Source organism: Chaetomium strumarium (assembly GCF_033439665.1).
Source record: "Chaetomium strumarium strain CBS 333.67 chromosome Unknown B0T15scaffold_4, whole genome shotgun sequence".
In the NCBI taxonomy this organism is placed as follows: Eukaryota; Fungi; Ascomycota; class Sordariomycetes; order Sordariales; family Chaetomiaceae; genus Chaetomium; species Chaetomium strumarium.
The window spans coordinates 2,879,137-2,898,586 of NW_026944432.1; the positions used below are offsets into that span (position 1 = coordinate 2,879,137).

The following is a 19,450-nucleotide window of genomic DNA, read 5'->3' on the forward strand; positions in this document are numbered from 1 at the left end:
ACTGAAGGGCATATAACATGGGGTTCGTCGTACTGTGGTGTTATCATGTGAAGTGCTCCGGGAGTGATGGTATTTCGTTGCTTCTCAACAGAAGTCCTCGCTAGATAAGACGGCAACGCCGTGTTTCGCTCCAGAGAGCCACCGCCCACTAGAAGTATATGATAATGGAGTGCAGACATTGTAACGAGAAATTCGAGCGGGAGTCAGTTTAATTCTCACACTAGGAGTCCGATATTTACTAGTACCCCTAATCCTCTCTGACTATAACAGTAGTGCCGAATTCGCGGACCATTGCGACAACCACGCCAAGATTCAGGTTCAGCTCGGGCGGACGGGCAAACGCACCTACGGTGCGAGGTACACAGAAAGCGAGTCGGCCAAGGACAAAGAGCCCAAGCCCGAGCCCAAGAGGCCGGAGCACCCAAGGGCGCAACAAACAGCCCTCCCAGTGCGGAGCAAGCCTGCGTCTACGTTTGCGTCTACCACACCTGCAGCAAGCTCTCCCAAGAGTCCCAACAAGACTGTGCTCGAGCGAGTCCAAAGCATCATCGACAGGTTCGAGCCCTACGAAGATGGAGTCGAAAGCAAGACACAGCGGCCTGCTGAACTGCCGTGCCCGGATTGTGATTTCAAGCTCCGAGATAAGTAAAGCTACCCCTACCGGTCCCTTCGTCCGTCGAGACCCGAGTCACAAAATATTCAACTTCGTCCACAGGAAAGAACTCGATCACCACTTCCTTTCGGTGTACTGCCGCGGGAGCCACATCGTTCAGTATGCGCTACAGATCGACAAGACGAAGCCACGGGGCTATTTTGTGGAAGAGTTGCTTGTTCCGTATGACGAGCACGCGCATCCCTCCGAGTTCCAGTGCCGCAAGTGCGGGAACACATTCCCATCGCTGAGAGCGATGCAGGAGCATGAAGCGACTCGTAAGCAGGGGCCATTCCTTTTATACTGGTGCAGAAAAACTCAAAGGGATCACTGGCAACTAAAATACAAAACAAATAGACCCCATCTTGCCGCAGATATGTCTACACTGCGCTAAGGTGTTTGGCACCGCGTAAGTTGACCGTCGGTCCGTCATGGCCACCAAAGCTTGAAGCTCACAAGGAATGCAGGTACGAACTGGAAGACCATTACGACTGGCATGATGACATGGAGTACCGGCAGAGGGTGGACAAGCTTCCCGCCGAGCCTGCAGTTGCCGATGATCTAGACGAAGAGGAAGGGGATATTGTCCCCGCCGATGTCACAGACTTCGGGCGTGGTATCCAGAAGATCCCTTTTACTCATCTTGTCGGGAAGAAAGGTATATGCTTACTGCCCTAGTCCCGTGGCTTGCGGAAACTAACCGATGTACCTAGCCCCTGGCCTGCCAAAAGACGGCACACTAGCCGGCATTAGCTCAATCAGCAAAGAGGATGTGGAGATGCGTGAGTACACTGTAATTGTACGATCTTACGCCTCCACACCACGCACTCACTCACGGTCTCGTCAGGTTTTGCTCCCCACGGCCGCCTAGTCAAACCACTCACTCACTATTACACGATGCCGGCCTACATGACAGATGACGAAATGGACAGGATCCTAGCACAACATGATGCCAACCCCAACCGTTTCTCGGTGCGTGATGGCGGACAGATGAACGAGATAGGCCGGAAGACGCCCTCGAGGCGGGAGACTCGTTCGTCCAGGTCCGGCCCTCCAGGGGGACTGAGGATACTGGCACATGGCCGTCCCGGGGCAGTTCAAGTACGCGACGTATCCGGCCGCATAAGGTGGCTGGATGGAGGTGCCTTCGGCAACGTCGTTACATGGGTCATTGGGCTGCCAGGTTTTGAGGAGGAGCTCGCAAAGGCGGTCGACGAGGCTGTCGGATGGGAAGAGAGCGGGAATCTCAACAGGGCGTTGCCGTCGTGGAAGAAGGTGCTCGAGCTGTTGATGGGGCCCGGGAGCTCGCATATGGACCGCCAAAAGCGGTTCATGGCACTGACAAAGCTAGCGGTGCTGTCGTCGCAGCTGAACCGGACTGACGAGGCCATCAGTTACTGGTGCGATGCGCTGGAGCTATCGGAGAAGCTGTATGGCATCCACAGCATAAACAACTTCAACATCATCAACTCGATCGCCGTCATCTTCGACGAGCGGGGAGACTACGGCCAAGCAGCGCCGCTTTACCGCCGTTCCCTCGCCGGGCGGCTGCGGATCCGCGGCCCGGACCACGCCGACACGCTGATGAGCATGCAGGAACTGGGCATGGCCAACTGGCGACTCAACCGCGCGACTGCCGCCCGGAAACTCCTCGAGAAAGCGTGTCTCGGCTACGAGAACCTCCGACCGCGGGACGACGGCAAGATGGTTTTCATGGTTCTCCTGAACCTCGCGTCCGTATACGGCAGCTTGGGCATGAAGACATCCGCAGAGGCGCTCCTTCTCAACGGCATCCCCCGTATGCGTGCCGCCCTCGGCCTCCAGGACAAGGTCCTTGCTTATGCTCTCGGCAGCTACCTTCAGCAGCGCCAAGGCACTGCTCTCCCACCTACCATCCTCGATACCATCCAAGCCGTCCGCCAGAAGTCCGATTCCGAGCACTGGGCGGTGGTGGCCGAGGCCCTTGCCGCTTTCCATTGCCAGAACCGTCGATACCGCGACGGCCTCCGCCTCTACCAGGAAGTCATCCAACGGCATCACCAGCAACACCAAGTTCCCAATGACCCCAGGCTCGTCAAGACCATTCACGCCGTCGCCCACTGCCACGAACTCCTCGGCGAGCTTGTTGAAGCAGAAGCCGCCTGCCGCAAGTGGGCCTCCCTCGTCGCCCCGGGGACACCAACCCATGCCTTCGCCACGCAGTCCCTGGACAAGATCCGCCGCCGACTCGACAACATCTCCACCGAGCGCCAGAAATGGGATCTCCCTCCGTACACTTCCCCCTCGACCCTTCCGGCACCCCGGCCCTGTGCAGTCTGCAAGAACCACACCAACCAGCTATGCCCAGACTGCCAAATATTCCCCCTCTGTCCAATCTCCGACTCGCCCTCCTGCACCGAGAAACACAAAAGCTGCAGCCAATGCGTCCCCTCCCTCCTGCCCTCCGAATCCCAAACCGCCCTGCTCGACCCAGCCTTCCCCGCCCCGGACCTCGCAGCCCGCTTCCAGACCCTCTTTGCTGGCGACGAGCACCTACGCCACACCTTCCTCTCCGGGAATCCTAGTACTAGTACTCAGCCTCCCAGACTAATAACCACGCAAGCGCTATTCGTGGCGATACGACCGCGATGTATCGCCACCGTCCGCCTTCCCAAGCGGCGAGACAGGCTGGTCTCGTTCTGGTTCAACACCCGGTGCAATGCCGACGTGAGGATCCGGTGGCGGTCGGGCGGCCCATGGGGGGTTGATGCTGCTATGGTTTGTGGTGGTGGTGGGTGGAAGGATTTGAGGGGCGCCGCCGGGATGGGGATGATGTATCTGTATCCTTCAGACGATGACTATTGGTTGTTGGTTGCGCCTGGGGAGGAGACGCTGGGGAAGGCAAGGCAGGAGAGGGCGCACGTGTTTCCTGATGAGGATGGTGGGAAGGGAGGGCTGACGGCGGAGGGAGTGCCAGATAGGGAAATGCTGGAGTGGCTGCAGCTGGTGGATGGTGATGATGACGGGGAGTGGAACCGGAACAGTGGTGGTGGTCTCGGGCTTAAATTGGAGCTGGTGCTTGTCATGATGGAGTGGGAGTGTTGAGAATGGCTATCTACCTAAGGGAGACAATTGAAGATCTCGGTGCTCGTAATCTTACTTGCGTCTAATCTCCGCTGCAATGGAGTTCTAGTCGTTCTGGCCATCGAAAGGGCTGCCACTCTAGGTTCCTGTTGAGCCACAGGTTGACTCTCTGAATCATTCGCTGGATGTATGTCTCAAGAGCCTTGGTGCTATGCCGATGCGACCCGGACCTATCGGGATCTCTAGTCGATTGAGGAAAGAGCAGTTGGCAGCGCTTCCACAAAATCCAGTGCTCCTTCCGTATCTGCAGCGACGTGCAACACGATCGAAGTAGGCTTACTTGTGCCGACATCCGTCGCCTCAACTCCCGTTCTTATCCTTCCACCTGACTTGAAGTGTTGCTCTTCCAGCTCTATCAACGCTGCTCCTGATATTACGTACGTGGTTTGACTGCCAACAAGCATCGTTATCATGAAGCTCATACTGCTCATCACCGCGTTTTCCGGCGCTGTCGCCTCAGCTGTCCCTTTCCAGCTTCCCGCTCGCTAGGCGCGTTCCGAGCTGCCCCGCCTCATCATCTACCACCAAACGACACACGACTCAGTCGGAAGGCCGATCTCAGTCCTGCCGCTCATCAACAAACAGCACATCGCCCTGACCCACCTGGTCATCGCCGCCTTCCACGTCAACTCCAACCGCACCGTGCACCTCAACGACTTCCCCCACCGCCACGCCGTCTTCCATACCCTCTGGAACGAAACCCGCATCCTACAATCCGCCGGCATCAAGGTGTTGGGCATAGTAGGCGGCGCCGCGACCGGCTCCTTCACGGAGAGCACCCTAGACGGCAACGCCTCGGCATTCGAGTCGGCCTACCACCCTCTCTACGACGCCATCGCCGCCCACGACCTGGACGGCATCGACCTCGACGTTGAAGAGCCCATGACTCAGCAGGGCATCACCCGCCTCGTCAGACGCCTGCGCTCCGACTTCGGCCCGGACTTCATCATCACGCTCGCGCCCGTCGCTGCGGCCCTCACCGGGTGGGGGAACCTCAGCGGCTTCGACTACGCAGCGCTCGAGCGCACGGTCGGGCGCGACATCGAGTTCTACAACACCCAGTTCTACAGTTCTTTCGGCAGCATGGCGAGCACCGCCGACTTTGACGAGATCGTCGATGCCGGGTAGGACCCCCGGAAGATCGTGGTGGGCCAGCTGACGAGTCCCGTCCATGGCACCGGGTTCGTGCCGCACGAGACGCTCCGGAGCGTCATTGCTGCCCTAATGAGGAGATACGGCGTGATCGGGGGCATCATGGGGTGGGAGTACTTCAACGGTGTTCCGGGCGGGGACAAGCAGCCCTGGAAGTGGGCGGAGGCGATGACGGCCGTGCTGAGGCCCAAGGCCGTGCCGGTGTTGGCCATCACGCGCGAGATGGCGGAGAGGCTGCGCGAAGCATGGATCTTGAGCGCCGCGGCCGGAAAGGGAGAATCATCCAAGGGTGCTGCTGACAGGACTGGCGGATCGGAAACCGCGGCCTCGGTGAGGTCGCTGCCGAATATTGACTACTTGAGCATGGTTACTGCTTAGAAACGACCTGTAGATGCCTCTAAACAAAGTACAACAACCCCTTGTTGGCCGTCCGATTTGCTGCAGCTGACTGCAACACGCCCAATGCTGCTACTCTTGAGGCAAGTGTGACCGTCACCTGAGGAGATGAAACCTAGAACGTTCGACGTGGGCATCGCAAGCTCTGTTGACTTGATGCTCCACAGGGTGTAAAAGTTTTCTACCCCTGCTGCATGCCAAGGAATGCCCCACCTTCTCCTGAAAGCAACCAACCACAGCACGCACCCCCGACACCCTCAACTTCAACTCGCTGCAACAGGAGCAACAACCTTATAATTACTAACGGAGTTGGGATCAAATTTCATACGAGAGAGATCGCCACAATGGGCCGGCCAGCGGGATCGGTAGGGAGGCCGCAGCTCAAAGCCGAGGATCTCATACGGATCCAGACGCTGTCGCGGGACGCGCAGATGGGCCCCACGCAAATCTCCAAGATCACCGGATACTCTCTCCACCAAATCAAGTACGCGCTGAAGAAGAAGACGCCGACGGTTGGCGTGCGCACCGGTCGGCCGAGGAAGGGTGAGCCTAGTCCGAGGAAGAAGAAAGAAGGAGCTAAGGAGGGAGGTAGTGGTACTACTAGTGCGGAGAGGCTGGGGGAGGAGGACGAGCCCATGCAAGAGTCAGTGACAGTCTCCGACGACAACGCCCCGACAACCCCCCCGTGTAGTAGAAGCTAGGAGTGCTGGTGTGTGCGGGGTTGGGTTGAGTCCTCCTCGGGTACTTATACTGACTGATCTGCCCTCCAGTTCCAGTCTTGGTGAAAAAGCTGTCGAGCAGCAGCCGGCGTTAGTTGAGCAGCAGCTGATTCAGCATTTAGCTGACCACACCGCTGAACCGCCGCCGCCGCCGCCGCAGCCAGCAGCAGCAGCTCAGTCGAGCCAACCGCCAACCGCGGCGGGCCAGCCGGAGCAACAGCCCGGTGAGGTGCGGACCGAACCGGTTGCTCAGCAGTGAGCAACTTCTTGAGATATCTTTCTGGGTAATTCTTGGAGTCCGCGCTGTGGAGGGTTTCCGTTCGGAGATGATGGTGTATGGCACGTCCGTGGCAGCGTTTATGTCCCACGATGAGCTCGGCGTTTCAATGATTCCAGCAGGTCAAAAAAACAATCAATACCACAACATTCATCCATTTCACCGCCCATGGCCCCGATGCGCTCTCATAAACCGCTTGGATTCCGGTATTTCACCATTGGTAAGGTAAGGTAGCCATGAAACGAACACCAAGCGACATCATAATCAGTTTTGTCCAGGTCAAGTAAGGTAGCCGGCAAGATGTTGGATCTTTGAGAGCTAAACAGCAAAAGGAGTGACTCTTAAGTACAGAATGAGCGTTCCCCCCTCCCCCCAGGCCTGAGCAAACGCATGAAAATAACTACTGAAAGTTCCGAGGGTCCACTGAAACCACTGCCCCCAGCCCGTTCCATGGAATGCCCCCACACGAAAAAGGGATGGGTTCTGCCACGCGCGCGTTCGAGATACTATTGTTGACACAAGAAGCTGGACGGCGCGAGGAGACCATTCCTGTCCACTCCGCGGGTCACCACCAGTTCAGTTGATCAGCTTGACGCAGTTGAGCAGCTGGATGTTGATGAGAACGCCCTATATTACACACGCACGCACACTCCATGTCAGCACACAATATTCTCTTTTCTTTTCCACGTGACGACTTGGGTAAAGGCAGAGTGTATTTCTCGGGAGTGGAGAGAAAGAAAAGGGAGTAGACGTACCGCCGGGGCATCCGTCTGGCAGCAGTAAGCCTGTCCGGTGCAGGAGCCGCCGAGGATGGAGACGGCGCAGAGGATGTTGCCGAGGATGCCGCCCTGGCAGCAGACGTTGGTGCTGGAGGAGTTGCATTTGGCAGGCGGGGGGGTGTCGGTGCGCTCGGCCAGCACGTCGACGTTCTCCGCGGCAGGGAGGGCGGTCGCGGTCATGGCGAGGGCCAAGACGGTGAAGAGGTTGGAGAACTGCATTTTTCTTGATGATGGAGAAGGGGATTTGGGGAGCGGATTGGGTTGGGAATATTTGCTGGCTTTTGTCTTTGGGGGACTTGGATGGCTTGGGCTGAGTGCTCTGAGTCTGAGGAAGGAAGAAAGTCGAACGGAAGATGGTCGAGGAGGATGGGGGGGTTATATAGACTTTTGCCTGCTCCCCAGATCACGCTGCCTCCGTGATCTTGCGGAGGATCAGTGGCCAGTTCCGTCGTTCACCGACACCCGCCGGGTCATTGTGTCCTTAAGGTGTGGTTCAGCCCCATGCTCAACCTTGATTTTGCCTTGATTTTGGCCTGATGTTTCATACCGTCGGCGTCCATAACTCGTCACATCTCCGTTCCCTTGCCTGGCCAATAGGTGCTGTGAAACAATGGATATCCCGGTCGAGGTTTAGATCACTGCAGCAACGCCGCTGGTTTGCGCGGCTTAGGAGCGGTACGGCTGAGACTCTCAGCCTGAGAGTGCAAGTCAAAACTCAGTCAGACTTCAATAGCGGTTTCTCCCTACGTCAACAACACATCGTGCATCGCGCATCGCCGCCGATCCTTGACATTTTTGTATTTAAGCATAGGGTACTCATGCAATGCCAGCGCTCATTTGTGGCTATTATTTATAGACAGAAAGTCTCATAGTGCTAGACACGCACCCAGCCTGCCTGATCTAAGCAAGAGATCTCTTGACCAAGTCTACGGTCTAGACTTCCGGTTCAGGTTGTAAGATCTCACATATGTTACATATGCCCTGTACAGTTACCTTATGTAATTTATGTAAAGTACAATCGCTCACTTTCAACATTTTAGGGCTCCCTAGCAGCTGCGATGCAAGCCACTGGGGAAAGCCTTCCACTTCCGCTGCATTAGTGACGCGCGATGCAAGATTCGCTATTCCACTATCGGACTCGGAAAGGGGACCAAGGATAGCCAACTGGCAAAAAGAAAAAAAATGTCCCTCTCTTGTCTCCGCCAAAACAAAGTGGCGAGGCCTCTGACGGGCAAGGGCTGAAGTTCTCCCTTCCCAAAGTGAACCCAAAAGCGACATGAAGCCCTCTCGATCGTTGCTACGTAGCTGCACATGATCGGATGCTTGCACCTGCGGCAATTCCAAGTTCCAGGTTCACCTACACTACTTAATATGGTGTTGGCCGGGGCGGCTTCGGTCGGCGACCGCCAGATGCACCAATTGGCCGTGCAGATGCCCTGCGACATTGGACGGCAGGGACGCCCCTGGCATTGACAAGTTGGAAGTTGGGAAGAGCTGGAGGCTGACCAGCAGTCTGGGCATTACATGGACCTGGGGGTTGGGAACACAGCATACTAGTAGTGTATGTCTCCCCCGCACTTGCCAAAACAATGACCAAGCGAGCTCGGATGTTCCTACACGTGTGCCACCCCTGATCCAGGCAGGTAGAGAAGTGGCGCTCTAGTCAGGTGTCGGATGTTGTAATGACGATCGGATACCGGTGCTTCTTTTAGACTTCCGAGTCCAACGCTCTCTGAAAGTTGGGGAAGAGGCTTTCTCATCACCGCCAAGGGATGGGGCGTCAAACCTGGCACTGGAAGACCATCCGTGCACTCCGCGTACGGTAGCATTTGTGGCCAACTTAGTGACCGCAACAATCAGGCTTATTGTGCGGAGATCCGATCGTTTTCTACCAGTGGTAATACACCGAATTGATTCACTTACACGCCTTTTAGCCTTCCAAGATATCCTAGGCTCGACGATGACACAATTTTGAGTCCAGATGACAACATTTCTGAAGTCTGCTTGTATGAGCAACCAGATTGCAAAACGACACACATAGATTTTGGATACAGTTCGAGGGGATCTGTTTTCAGGCTGCAACATCGGTCACGAAAGACGTGTGCGTCATTTTCTAGGGGCAAATACATAACGACATGATAGAGTGCGGGCAGAATACCTGAGTGAGAAGTTGAACTGTAGACAAAAGCAGCTGAAGCCTGGGACTATTAATCAGCCTGGCTGCGGCATATGTCCGATAGCGTGCATGATTCCTGCATTGATCCCATGTCCCGCATCGTCCCAGCGCTTGTGCTCGAATCAGGACAAGACTCTCCGCTTCCGGCACAGGACTTCTGATGACAATGGAAACTGGCTGAGGGGATGCGGGTCACAGGCCTCTGTTTGACACGGGAGACGATGATTGTGACTGGGTCCGCATCCCCCCTGCTGACACGTCTCCACGGCAGTAATATTGACGGATAAGCACAGGTGAGTTGGACAGTGTTTATGGAAGATGATGAGGCTGGCTATGAAGTTGGCTTCAGCATGATTAACGTTATTGAAAAAATGAAAAGAACTATTCATTCAGAGGGACGGGGGACAAGCCGGAACAGGGGGAGAGATGAGTGCATTACGCTCAAGCCTCAGGGAACCGGTCCGTTCCATCTCACAGCCGTTCCAAGAAAGCCCTCACCCTCTCGGCAACCCACTTCTGCGCCTCATGCTTTGATACCACATGGTCAGCGCCCGGAACGAACCCGGACAAATCACTGGTGACTCCGGTCTTGCAAAACGACAGCCATCGCTGCAGAAGCGCCTCTCTGTCCACTGTCGGCGGCACCATTTCGTCTTCCCCAGCAGGCAGGAACAACACAGGCTTGTCGATCCGGCCAAATAAGGCAGCAAGCGTGGAGTCGGGCAGGTCAGAAGAGAAGTAATCGTCGTCTCCACTAGATAGGAAGATTCCATACGCGTTAGCAAAAGCAGGCACTACTACTACTACAGGACTTCAAAGGCCCTGCATATGAATGACCCGGTTGTCGACCTACCCCTTGGCAGCGAGGGAATGCCACCGGTACGCCGTGACAGGTGCCTCAAAAATAGGCGGAAGGGCCTGCCTCGGCACAGGATCATCTTTCCGCCCCTCTTCGATCATATCCTTCGCAACCTGCACGCTTCTGGCAAGGTCATTGTCAGACATGAACAGGAAGGCCGATTCCCGGTCCGAGACGGGGCTCGTGAGGATGTAGCCGTCCACTGGCGGAGTGTTGTGTTTCGCGCGGTCGGTGTACTCGAGACAGTCCTGGCAGCCTGCGGGCAGAGAAATGTTAGATCTGGTCAACGAAAAACTAGTATGTACAATACGGAAGGCAGCGGGGGCTCCAAACCTGTGGAAGCGCCCATCAGGACGATCTTCTCCTTGCCGAGGGCGCGCAAATAGCGCACCAAGGCCGCCGTGTCCTCGACGTCGTTGGCCAGGCTCGAGCAGCCGAAGCCCGAGTACGAGCTGCGCATGCGGAACTCCCAGAGCGAGAAGCTCAGGTCCGGAGACTGCTCCAGCATGGCAGACAGCGCGGACAGGTCCGTCGCATGCGGCCCGCTGGTGAGGCCCGGGAGGAAGACGAGAGCGTTCCGGGCCGAAGACCGTCCTTGCTCGTATGCGCAGGCGCCTGGTGTCGGCGAGGAGAACGGGTGCACCGTCACCTGGAAAGAAGGCGCTGCAGCCGGGGGCGATGCCATGGTGCTGATCAAGAATAACTGATTGATTAGAGAGCAGTGGGGGGGGGGGATGTTTGGTTTAGGTATGCTCCCGCGTCGATTGTCGTGTCTTCGTAACTGAATATCAGAGCGGAACTCTGTTGACTATTAATACTAGGAGTTGGTGTTCCCGAAGGATTAGGCGTGGTGCGTGTAAGTCGCCTGCGAATACGAATACGGGATGTGGAGTCGCTTCGACTACAGAGTACTAACAGATCCTATTCCTAAGTAGAGGTAAGGTAGACTACTCGCTCTGCGTACCATAGTAAGTCAGCGATTACGAGACACGATTTGCTTCTTTTGAACCGTACATACACTGTTGGAAGTAACCCTTGCTGAGGGTGCTTCCTTGAGGCGGGTTGCGCAAGGAGCTGGGATAACTCTAGAGGAACTGTCTTCGCCGAGCAAGGCCAAGCTAAGCTTGATTATACACAGAATGCAGTGAAGAGGAAAGTGGCTCGCAATTTTCTTAGGTACTAGTGCCTACTAACAAGTTACTGTTCTCATATGTTCTGGGAACTGGACCACTTGGTTCGATAAGACACCAGAGAGTTGATTCACAACGAGGTCGCAGTACGTCGCAATTACTTCACTTTCGCAACTTCTGCTCAATCACTGTGGATTTAGACACCAGAGGAAAATGAAAGCGGGCGAAGGCCTCGCTTCCAGTTTCTCTTGGAGTCGGTAGAACGTTAATAACCCGAAGTGCACAGAACAAGGCGTTTGTGTTTGTGTTGATTGTTCTCCGAATCTCGGCCATCTCATCTCATATGCACACCCTAACATCGAAACAAATAGTTTGATCTACCTAGTCGCACATGATTCAAGCTTAAACTTTAGAACTCTCCCCCATCTCCACAGCGTATCGCTCGGCTTTGCGACGTGCGGCTGAGCCCCTCGTTTCGAATGCACGGTTGCGACTCCATCCGGGCGCTCTCGAGTCAGCCACACAAGGAGAAGCCTGTCAAAGCTCTTGCTTCTTCCTTATCCCCAAAGCCACCATCTGGGATGATACGGCGACTGCGCAGTATTTCCGGTTGCGCTGCGACATCAGAATGCTTCAGCCTGCGCTGCGCCGTGCCCCTCACATCTGGCTGTTGCGGTCCAGGCTCATAGTCCGCTGATCTACTGACCATTATTAGAACACCTTTTGATTTCTCGGTATTTTAGAAGGGAGTGTCTCATTCAGCTCCTTCGTCCTTTCCATCTCTCAACCTGCATTGCGTACTACTAGTCATCACTATCTCACCGGCATTGACGGCCCCATTTTCCTCCCAAATCCATTGTGACTTTGGAGGTATCACTTCCCTAGTCGCAGGCCCGACATCCAATCGTACAAAAACAACGATGCATTTCACCAAGTCTTTTCTCGGGGCCATCGCTCCCTTCCTTCTTCTTGGGGCCTCAGCCATTGCAGATCAACCACGCGAGGGCAAGGTTCAAGGTAACACAAACACAAATACTATCCTAATAATACCTCCGTACACCGGGATATTCAACAGCTGACCCATCACGTTGACGTCTCAGCAGCTACAACACTTGCTACATCAGTAATTCCCGCCGGGGACGTCACGGCTGCCGCCCATGCGGTCGCGAACACCGATGCCAGCGCCATCGAAGCCATTGAAGCCGACGCTGAGGATAACGAGGGCGAGGTGGAGGTCACCAACAGCCGGGTGAGGAGGCAAGGCAAGGGGAAAGGGAAGGGTAAAGGAAAAGGCAAGGGCAAGGGGAAGGGGAAGGGGAAGGGTAACGGAGCAGCCGGAGGTGCCGCAGGAGGCGCGGCTGCTGGAAACGGCGCTGCTGGTGGTAATGCTGGCGGAACTGCCGTCGCAACTGGTAACGCCGCTGGCGCCACAGCTGGGACTGGGGCGGGCGCTGGTACCGGACCCGGCGTGGGAGCGGGGGCCGGGACCGTTGCGTGAGAGATTGGGCCGACAGCAGAGCTGTAGGTACCGTAGTAATCATCAAACTAGGGACTCTTTGCCTGCGGCGGGGTATTAGTATTTAGCTTAAGGTCCATGACGAGGCATCAGCGATTCAACGACAATGAGGCCAAGCATCAGCGCGAAATCCCATCCATGACTCCATGTCGAATTGTCGATCGTCCTGCGTATCCATATATTTTCGCCTTGGGTGCAACAACCCGACCGGCCCCTTGTTGAGAATGAGGACTTCGACCCGCCCGACTGAGGTGTTGTAGTGTTAGTGGAGCTTAACGTGCCAAAACACCGGATCGCCTTCTTAACCAACACCCATCGCTCTTAGGGATCGATGAACAGTGACGATGAGGTTGGTTATTACCGCATTATGTGGTCTTATGACAGGACTGTTCATGATCCCGACCGCGCTTGCGGCTGCAACGACCAAGAATGACTGGGCGCCGGCCGACACTGTTGTTCCAAAAAAATACATCATCAAGTACAAGCCCGATATAAACGCCTTGGAAAGAGAATTACACGAAGCGAACGTCAATGTCAAGGCAAGGAATGGCGGCCAAAGGGGAATTGTCGCCGGCTTCGGCATGCCTGGCCTGCAGGGCTACATCGTGGAGATCCCGTCCTCAGAACTAGCCGACCTGGTACAGCAGAGTGACTTGGTGAGCTTTCCGCAGCGCATCTCCCCTCGGTTAATTGTACCTTATATAAGTTATCATTGCTAGTTCCCCTCAGATCGAATACATCGAAAAAGACACCATCGCCAAGGTGGCGGTGGCAGATATCACTCCGCCCACCCCCAAGCGCGCCATGACCTCCCAGTACAACGCGCCATGGGGCCTCGCTCGCGTCTCACACCGTACCCGCGACCACTGGGACCACTACTACTACGACTCCAGCGCGGGCAAAGACGTACGCGTGTACGTGCTGGACACGGGCATCCGTACGACGCACGCCGAGTTCGCCGACGGCGGCGGCGGCGGCCGGGCCGAGTGGGGCGCCAACTTCGTCGCGGGCTCGCCGGACGCGGACGAAGCCGGGCACGGCACGCACGTGACTGGCGTCGTGGCCGGGGTGACGTACGGCGTGGCCAAGAGGGCGACCGTGGTGGCCGTCAAGGTACTCGGCCGCGGCGGCGGCATGTCCGGCTTGCTGCAGGGGTTGGACTGGGCCGTGGCCGACGCGCGCCAGCGCGGGGCGGCCGGCCGCACCGTCATCAACATGTCGCTGAGCGGCGCCTACACGCAGTCGGTTAACGACGGCGTGAGCGCCGCCACCGACGCCGGCCTGATCGTGGTGGCGGCCGCGGGCAACGATAATGGCTCCGCCGCGGAGTGGTCGCCCGCTTCGGCGCCGTCGGCAATCACCGTTGGGGCGATTGACAGGGATGACCGGCGAGCCGGGTTCTCGAACTGGGGGGCGGCTGTGGAAATCTTCGCTCCGGGTGGCGGGATCGCGAGTGCCTACAACAGCAGTGATTCCGCTACGGCAACCATGACGGGGACCAGCATGGCGGCCCCTCACGTCGCTGGTCTGGCGGCGTACTTCATCGCCATGGATGGACTCTCAGGCAGCCTTGCGGTGACGGAGCGGATACTGGATGTTGCTACCAAGGGTGTCGGGGACCCAAGGGGCGCCGCTGATCGGATCGGCTATAGTGCCGATGGTGCTTGAGTGAGTGCTTGTGGCGCAGGTCCAAGGTACTTGGCAGGTCGTTGCTCCGTACGAGGGAGAGGTAGAGGTGGTTGTTGTTAGTAGTACAGAGTTATATAAAGCCTAATCCTATAACATTGCACAATGCGCAGGATTGGCTGTATGACAACTATGTTTATCTGGGTCATATTGGCAGCGAACCTTCACTCTGTGACCTGCTCGGTAGAGCAGAGCAGCCTGTTCTCCCAAGGACGCAATGCGTGATAGCCTGTAAGTCGAGAAAAGGGGATCGTGCTTACCTGTTTTTAGGAACTCGAAGGACCGAAGCCCACCGCTCGATCGAAATCACTCTTTTAAGCAGCTCTACAGTCCGCATTGCCTGAGGAAGTTAGGAGCAGAAGACGTGGTAGCTCGGTTGAGGAATAGTTAGTTCCGTGCTGGGTAACGGTCCCACCGCCACCTCGCTTCAAGCGTTTAAGAATCAGTGTATGGTCGGAGCGGATTACGCTCCAGTTCGCCGCGCATATAGCGCCCGACATCTTGGGGGATCGAAGTTTCCTCAATGCATCGCCATAGACCAAGCTCGCTTCCATAGAGGCTAAGGTTCCGGATGCGCGGCATTTCCTGCAACCGAGCGAGGAACGGGCCAGCATAGGAGCAGTTTTCGTGTTCAGCACGGAAAGCATTCGTCCGAATGCCAAGGTTGGAAAGGTCGACGTGCAGATACCGCAGCTGCTTCCCGCAATTGGAAAGGATTGCGCCGACATAATGGTCAAGGTGAAGTTTGTCTTCGTCGGGAACAAGGGCAGGCCGGTGCTGTATCTGAGGAGTGGAGGTATCCAAGTGGAAGAATTCAAGGTTCTCGAACGCGGCACTCAACTGACCCCAGGCATCGGTTGTCTTCGCCCGGAGGACGCAGCATCGAGAAGTTGGCATAGAGCGGGATGCACTGCGTCAGGTCCAGTTGCGATATGGTGACACCTTCTTTGTGGAGTGCCATGGGTAATTCCCAAAGGAGCCTCACGGACTCCATGTCGACTGGTGAACCGCCTTGTTCATCATCATCAATCTCTCGCCATTGCGGTTGGGCTTGCATCATTCGAGAGAACCGACCGGCGTCGTTGAGCAAACTTCCCTCGAGGTCCGCGTGGCGCTCGACGTCGTCGACAAAGGACAAGCAGTGTGCATTGGGCAACTGCGCAATTGCGGCGGCAAGCGCATTCGCAAAAGAACCGTCCGAGAGCAGTCGGCGCTGTTCTTCGTGCAGGCGACGGAACTCGGCATATCCCTGCCGAAGCATCTCCCGGTACGGAGTGAGATATCCTTCCGGCACCTCTCTGCTCGCTCCTCCCCCATCAAATTCTCTGCAGTAATCTTCCCAGTCAGCGGATAACTTGAGCCAACTATCCGCTTCCTCCTGGAGCAGTGATGTGTCCCCGCCGTCGACTGCACAGAGGTCGTAGCGGAGACGCACGTATAGCGACAGATTCGTCAGGCGCGAGGTCGTATATCGGACAAGGCTGTCGGCGTATTCCTTCGGCCGGTATGCCAGGCACACCTGAATGCCATGGACCCCACACGCTATGTGTGGACGTTGGCATATCACGTCCGCAATGTCCAGCGAAGACCGGCTGATGTCGACGCGGAGAATGAGCAGCAGGAGTGGGCTTGCAAGCTCGCAAAAGAGGCGTGACACTAGCCGCAGCTGTTGGACGGTCCGGGGCCGCTCCCGATCCCAACCGAGGCCCCAGTTGAGTTTTCCATTCCAGGACGAGTCGCTAAATACCCTGTCGTAGTGAAATTCATTGAAAATGATGCGCAGGATGTCCAGGGGGAGGTCGACGATAGTGATGGGCTGCAGCTTGTCGCGCGAAAGCTCCAAGGCTGCGGATCGAAGAAGGCACCGACGAATGTCGAACCCGCGCGCTATCATCTGTTTCATCTTCTCCCGAGTCCAAGCGGCGGAAACACTGCCAAAGCACCCATCTTGGGCGACGACCAGCTTCTCCTTTGCCTCGAGATGGCGGAGTTCAACGTAGACTTGTTCGATGTCTAGCGAAGATGCGGCCAGTCTCGACGCACACCAACTGGCTATTTCTTGTCGCAGTGGTTCGGGTAATATCACCTCCAGCGATAGCTCAGGCGAAGACGACCCGCGCTCTTCCCCAACATCCGGAGTCTCTGAGATGTTATCGGTTCGGTCCATTGTATCAGGTTCGGGTGGTATATGCACAAGTGTACAAGAGGGGAGGAGTCGCTTATGTTATCCTGCATGGCAGGATCCGTAGTACCCGAGGTTAAGGTACACCTTAGCTCGTATCACGTGGTCAGGCACTTGCAGTACTTGCCCAGCTTGTGGTCACTGCCCCTGATTTCAGCACATGTCCACCACCAACTGTCTGCTTTCCTTTCGTGTACGCATTTGAACAACCAGGAAGCGTGTCGGTGACCGTCATCGGACTGAGCGGGGACGCCGGCCTACCCAGGGTGTCAAGGACCTCGTCTAAGTTCTCCAGCGAGATGCGGCCCTCGATCAGAGCCTTGACGCGCCAAGAACAGTGTCCGTCTTGAGAGGTTTGATGTATAAAGACAGCCTAACCTCTAAGTGAAATGGGTGGCTTATCTATGGGAAAAAGTGCGGGGAGACCGGATGGCTCTTGGGAAGAATTCTCCCATGCTCTCATATCAACACCATTCTCTACCACGCCGAGTACATACGACCATAGGCGGTAGAAAATTCGGGATCCCGTCCGCTCTCCCTTAGACAAGCTACCGACCGCCGAACTAGTACTCAGGTCGGTGACGACTGGGGAATCCTTGGTGTTGTATGTTTTTGATCCTTTCAGTCTTATCCTCTCTTCTTTTTGTTCCTCCCTGATCTTTTTCTCTTCCTCTCGTATTTTTTTTAGTTTTTTTTTTTAGTCTGTAGAGAAGGGAGAGTGAAAGAGTGCGCAGGTCCAACCTCGAGTCTACACCTCAGACTATTAATCCCTGCAATGATCTCAAGGCGCGAGATAAACCGTCAGCCATGCAAATGTAGCTCACGAGAACCCCCGCACCAACGTAGGTTCGCGGTCGAGCCCTTGCTCCAATCCATCCCGCTGGTATACAAGCCGGTCCCAGTCTGTACTCACTGTATTAATCCCCGCCAGCCGAAACATAAACCGGATCCTTCGTGGCCGATGTAACCCCTCTGTCTGATTGAAAGTACAACTAGCCTTCCATGCGCTCGGTCCGAAAGCCATGACTACTAGTAACTACCTACCTAGCCAGCTCCGCAGTTGATGTTTGCAACATGCCAAGTTATGCTCTGCTTGGCTTGCCATCACAGGGCATTTAGGTGGATGGGCTCGTCAATGTGCATTATCTGCGGTGATTCGTAGAATCATCGTTACCGAACCAACTCTCGGGTACCAGCGACTTGGGTAGCATCGCAGGGCAGGACTGGGAGAGCCATACCGGTGGATGTGCTGCTGAGCTAGACTAGTGTAATGTCGCTGTCAGATGAAAATCTCGGTGTCTCCGGCTTCCAGTTTGCCTCGAGGAATCGGGCCACCGGCCGGCCCGGGTTGTTAGCAATGGAACCGAGCCCTGGTGGGCCAACCCGGCTGCCTTGCCGGTTGCACCGCAGTAGTGTTGATCCACCAAACCCTTACTGTCACCCATGTTCGCCGATCTCACTTGTGGTAGCTCGATGGTAGGTACCGGTGCTGAGGTACCCGTCCTGCTGGGTTAAGGTCGCTCTTATTCAGTGTCCTGTGTACATTCACCATAGGCGTAAATAGGTGCCATGTTACCCTGATCCGTAGGAGGAGAGACAAAGAAATAGATGTATCAAAAGGGCCTGGGCAACCGGCTCCTCTAAGAGGATCAAGACCGTAGTCCTACGCCTGTCAAGCAACATCATAGTCGAGCCCACCATGTTGAAATCTTGAAAGTCCCGACACCCTTCAGGGTCAGGGAGGGATCCTTTCATGACCAACGGGAAATGGATGGTCTTCACATGTGAAAACTGAAAATCTACATGTGCATGCCGACCCGGCTGCCGCATACACTAGGCACTCCATACTAGTACTGTGGCCGGAGCTATTGCATTTCCGCACGCAGGATGCGGCCTGGAACTCCGCTTGTGTGAGATTTCTTGCAGTGAGCACAGAGCAACAGCGCGGGATGGCTAAGACACACCGAAGCGAAGCAAAATGGCAACGATGGCTTGATTCTGGAACCATTCGATTGATCAACACCGAGCTCTTACAGTACAGGGAATACGATGCGGTACAACCGTAGACTTGTGGGATGCGGTGGATTCTCATCATCTGCGTGGCGAACCGATCGTCTGATTCAACCAGTTCGGTGCCTCTTTTGGGAGGTCACTACCGACAGGTTTGACAATTCATGTCACCTAATGATGGCCGAGCCAGACAAACCTCCAGTCGTGAGAAACGAGCGCCGGTGTCGCTGTAAACGGATGAGTCGACCCGACGATTCGCCCTCACTCGGTCTCCTGCTTATATTGGACGTTGCTCGCATGCGGGAAGTTCCATGGGTGCGGCAAACGTCGTCGAGTGGATGGCGCACGTTGCGTTTTCCGGGAAGTTCATTGGCCAAAAGTGGCCCCTGTTTAACCCCGCCAAGGCTTGGGCCGGACTGCCAAGCAAATCTTACAGCCTTGGCTGCACGAACCAACTTGCATCTCTGCATCCAGGGACATCAGAGGCTGATTCTGCCTCCAACGACCCGCCGTTGGTCGTGTGCTGTCCGAGACTCGAGGGCCACCAGCGTGTGCATATAGACTATCGCATCCCCCGAACTTGGCGCCAAGTTCGGCCAATGCTTGGCCAGACCACATGTGTGGCCGCACGTCCTCCCTCGCCCCTCGATACCTCTCAGTCCCGCTCCGTATCCTGTCTCAGCACTGGCGTGGTTGGCAGGGGCAAAGCACAGGTACGGATGTACATAGTTCCAAACCGTTGGAATCTGACGAGTTTGGCTCACGAACAGTCTATCTCGAAAGGTCGTTGCTT

At 56.0% G+C, this 19,450-nt stretch overlaps 9 protein-coding genes across 9 annotated transcripts; 6 read left to right on the forward strand and 3 right to left on the reverse strand.

Moving 5' to 3' along the window:
- Window positions 1-29: 29 nt before the first annotated feature.
- B0T15DRAFT_533864 (uncharacterized protein) lies at window positions 30-1,617 on the forward strand. Its single transcript, XM_062869389.1, has 7 exons — window positions 30-202; window positions 271-645; window positions 716-930; window positions 1,010-1,061; window positions 1,120-1,310; window positions 1,366-1,451; window positions 1,500-1,617. Exons 1-7 carry the CDS (start codon window positions 159-161, stop codon window positions 1,521-1,523), a joined length of 987 nt encoding a protein of 328 aa, XP_062721702.1. The 5' UTR covers window positions 30-158; the 3' UTR covers window positions 1,524-1,617.
- B0T15DRAFT_533865 (uncharacterized protein) lies at window positions 1,618-3,777 on the forward strand. Its single transcript, XM_062869390.1, has one exon. The coding sequence runs from the start codon at window positions 1,643-1,645 to the stop codon at window positions 3,734-3,736; it is 2,094 nt and encodes a 697-aa protein (XP_062721703.1). The 5' UTR covers window positions 1,618-1,642; the 3' UTR covers window positions 3,737-3,777.
- B0T15DRAFT_567710 (glycoside hydrolase family 18 protein) lies at window positions 3,776-5,305 on the forward strand (the record flags this gene model as incomplete). Its single annotated transcript, XM_062870732.1, has 3 exons — window positions 3,776-4,237; window positions 4,277-4,899; window positions 4,939-5,305. Exons 1-3 carry the CDS (start codon window positions 4,187-4,189, stop codon window positions 5,303-5,305), a joined length of 1,041 nt encoding a protein of 346 aa, XP_062721704.1. The 5' UTR covers window positions 3,776-4,186.
- A 292-nt stretch (window positions 5,306-5,597) lies between these two features.
- B0T15DRAFT_416901 (uncharacterized protein) lies at window positions 5,598-6,597 on the forward strand. Its single transcript, XM_062865480.1, has 2 exons — window positions 5,598-5,966; window positions 6,094-6,597. Exons 1-2 carry the CDS (start codon window positions 5,668-5,670, stop codon window positions 6,299-6,301), a joined length of 507 nt encoding a protein of 168 aa, XP_062721705.1. The 5' UTR covers window positions 5,598-5,667; the 3' UTR covers window positions 6,302-6,597.
- Window positions 6,598-6,755: 158 nt separating this feature from the next.
- Window positions 6,756-7,526, reverse strand: B0T15DRAFT_502952 (uncharacterized protein). The gene is made up of 2 exons (XM_062867451.1): window positions 7,075-7,526; window positions 6,756-6,946 (listed from the first exon to the last, which is right to left on the reverse strand). The coding sequence occupies exons 1-2, from the start codon at window positions 7,315-7,317 to the stop codon at window positions 6,896-6,898; spliced, it is 294 nt and encodes a 97-aa protein (XP_062721706.1). The 5' UTR covers window positions 7,318-7,526; the 3' UTR covers window positions 6,756-6,895.
- A 2,088-nt stretch (window positions 7,527-9,614) lies between these two features.
- Window positions 9,615-10,903, reverse strand: B0T15DRAFT_214639 (uncharacterized protein). Its single transcript, XM_062862717.1, has 3 exons — window positions 10,467-10,903; window positions 10,128-10,389; window positions 9,615-10,028 (listed from the first exon to the last, which is right to left on the reverse strand). Exons 1-3 carry the CDS (start codon window positions 10,816-10,818, stop codon window positions 9,746-9,748), a joined length of 897 nt encoding a protein of 298 aa, XP_062721707.1. The 5' UTR covers window positions 10,819-10,903; the 3' UTR covers window positions 9,615-9,745.
- Window positions 10,904-11,771: 868 nt separating this feature from the next.
- B0T15DRAFT_533871 (uncharacterized protein) lies at window positions 11,772-12,905 on the forward strand. Its single transcript, XM_062869391.1, has 2 exons — window positions 11,772-12,280; window positions 12,364-12,905. The coding sequence occupies exons 1-2, from the start codon at window positions 12,184-12,186 to the stop codon at window positions 12,759-12,761; spliced, it is 495 nt and encodes a 164-aa protein (XP_062721708.1). The 5' UTR covers window positions 11,772-12,183; the 3' UTR covers window positions 12,762-12,905.
- Window positions 12,906-13,123: 218 nt separating this feature from the next.
- On the forward strand, window positions 13,124-14,863 carry B0T15DRAFT_556483 (serine protease; the record flags this gene model as incomplete). Its single annotated transcript, XM_062870419.1, has 2 exons — window positions 13,124-13,435; window positions 13,509-14,863. The coding sequence occupies 2 exons, from the start codon at window positions 13,124-13,126 to the stop codon at window positions 14,445-14,447; spliced, it is 1,251 nt and encodes a 416-aa protein (XP_062721709.1). The 3' UTR covers window positions 14,448-14,863.
- Window positions 14,864-14,900: 37 nt separating this feature from the next.
- On the reverse strand, window positions 14,901-16,647 carry B0T15DRAFT_396829 (uncharacterized protein; the record flags this gene model as incomplete). Its single annotated transcript, XM_062864861.1, has 3 exons — window positions 14,901-15,248; window positions 15,451-16,057; window positions 16,199-16,647. Coding segments are annotated over 3 exons (1,404 nt in total), but the record flags the coding sequence as incomplete, so codon positions are not given.
- Window positions 16,648-19,450: the final 2,803 nt, after the last annotated feature.

Coding starts and splice junctions, on each gene's coding strand:
- B0T15DRAFT_533864 (XM_062869389.1), top strand. CDS start 159: ATGATAATGGAGTGCAGACATTGTAACGAGAAATTCGAGCGGGA. Junction 203..270: donor AACGAGAAATTCGAGCGGGA/GTCAGTTTAATT, acceptor TGACTATAACAG/TAGTGCCGAATTCGCGGACC. Junction 931..1,009: donor GCAGGAGCATGAAGCGACTC/GTAAGCAGGGGC, acceptor CAAAACAAATAG/ACCCCATCTTGCCGCAGATA.
- B0T15DRAFT_502952 (XM_062867451.1), bottom strand. CDS start 7,317: ATGCAGTTCTCCAACCTCTTCACCGTCTTGGCCCTCGCCATGACCGCG. Junction 6,947..7,074: donor GCCAGACGGATGCCCCGGCG/GTACGTCTACTC, acceptor TGTGTAATATAG/GGCGTTCTCATCAACATCCA.
- B0T15DRAFT_533871 (XM_062869391.1), top strand. CDS start 12,184: ATGCATTTCACCAAGTCTTTTCTCGGGGCCATCGCTCCCTTCCTTCTT. Junction 12,281..12,363: donor ACGCGAGGGCAAGGTTCAAG/GTAACACAAACA, acceptor TTGACGTCTCAG/CAGCTACAACACTTGCTACA.
- B0T15DRAFT_533865 (XM_062869390.1), top strand. CDS start 1,643: ATGAACGAGATAGGCCGGAAGACGCCCTCGAGGCGGGAGACTCGTTCG.
- B0T15DRAFT_214639 (XM_062862717.1), bottom strand. CDS start 10,818: ATGGCATCGCCCCCGGCTGCAGCGCCTTCTTTCCAGGTGACGGTGCAC. Junction 10,390..10,466: donor CCTGATGGGCGCTTCCACAG/GTTTGGAGCCCC, acceptor CTCTGCCCGCAG/GCTGCCAGGACTGTCTCGAG. Junction 10,029..10,127: donor CATTCCCTCGCTGCCAAGGG/GTAGGTCGACAA, acceptor CTTCCTATCTAG/TGGAGACGACGATTACTTCT.
- B0T15DRAFT_416901 (XM_062865480.1), top strand. CDS start 5,668: ATGGGCCGGCCAGCGGGATCGGTAGGGAGGCCGCAGCTCAAAGCCGAG. Junction 5,967..6,093: donor GAGGACGAGCCCATGCAAGA/GTCAGTGACAGT, acceptor TCTGCCCTCCAG/TTCCAGTCTTGGTGAAAAAG.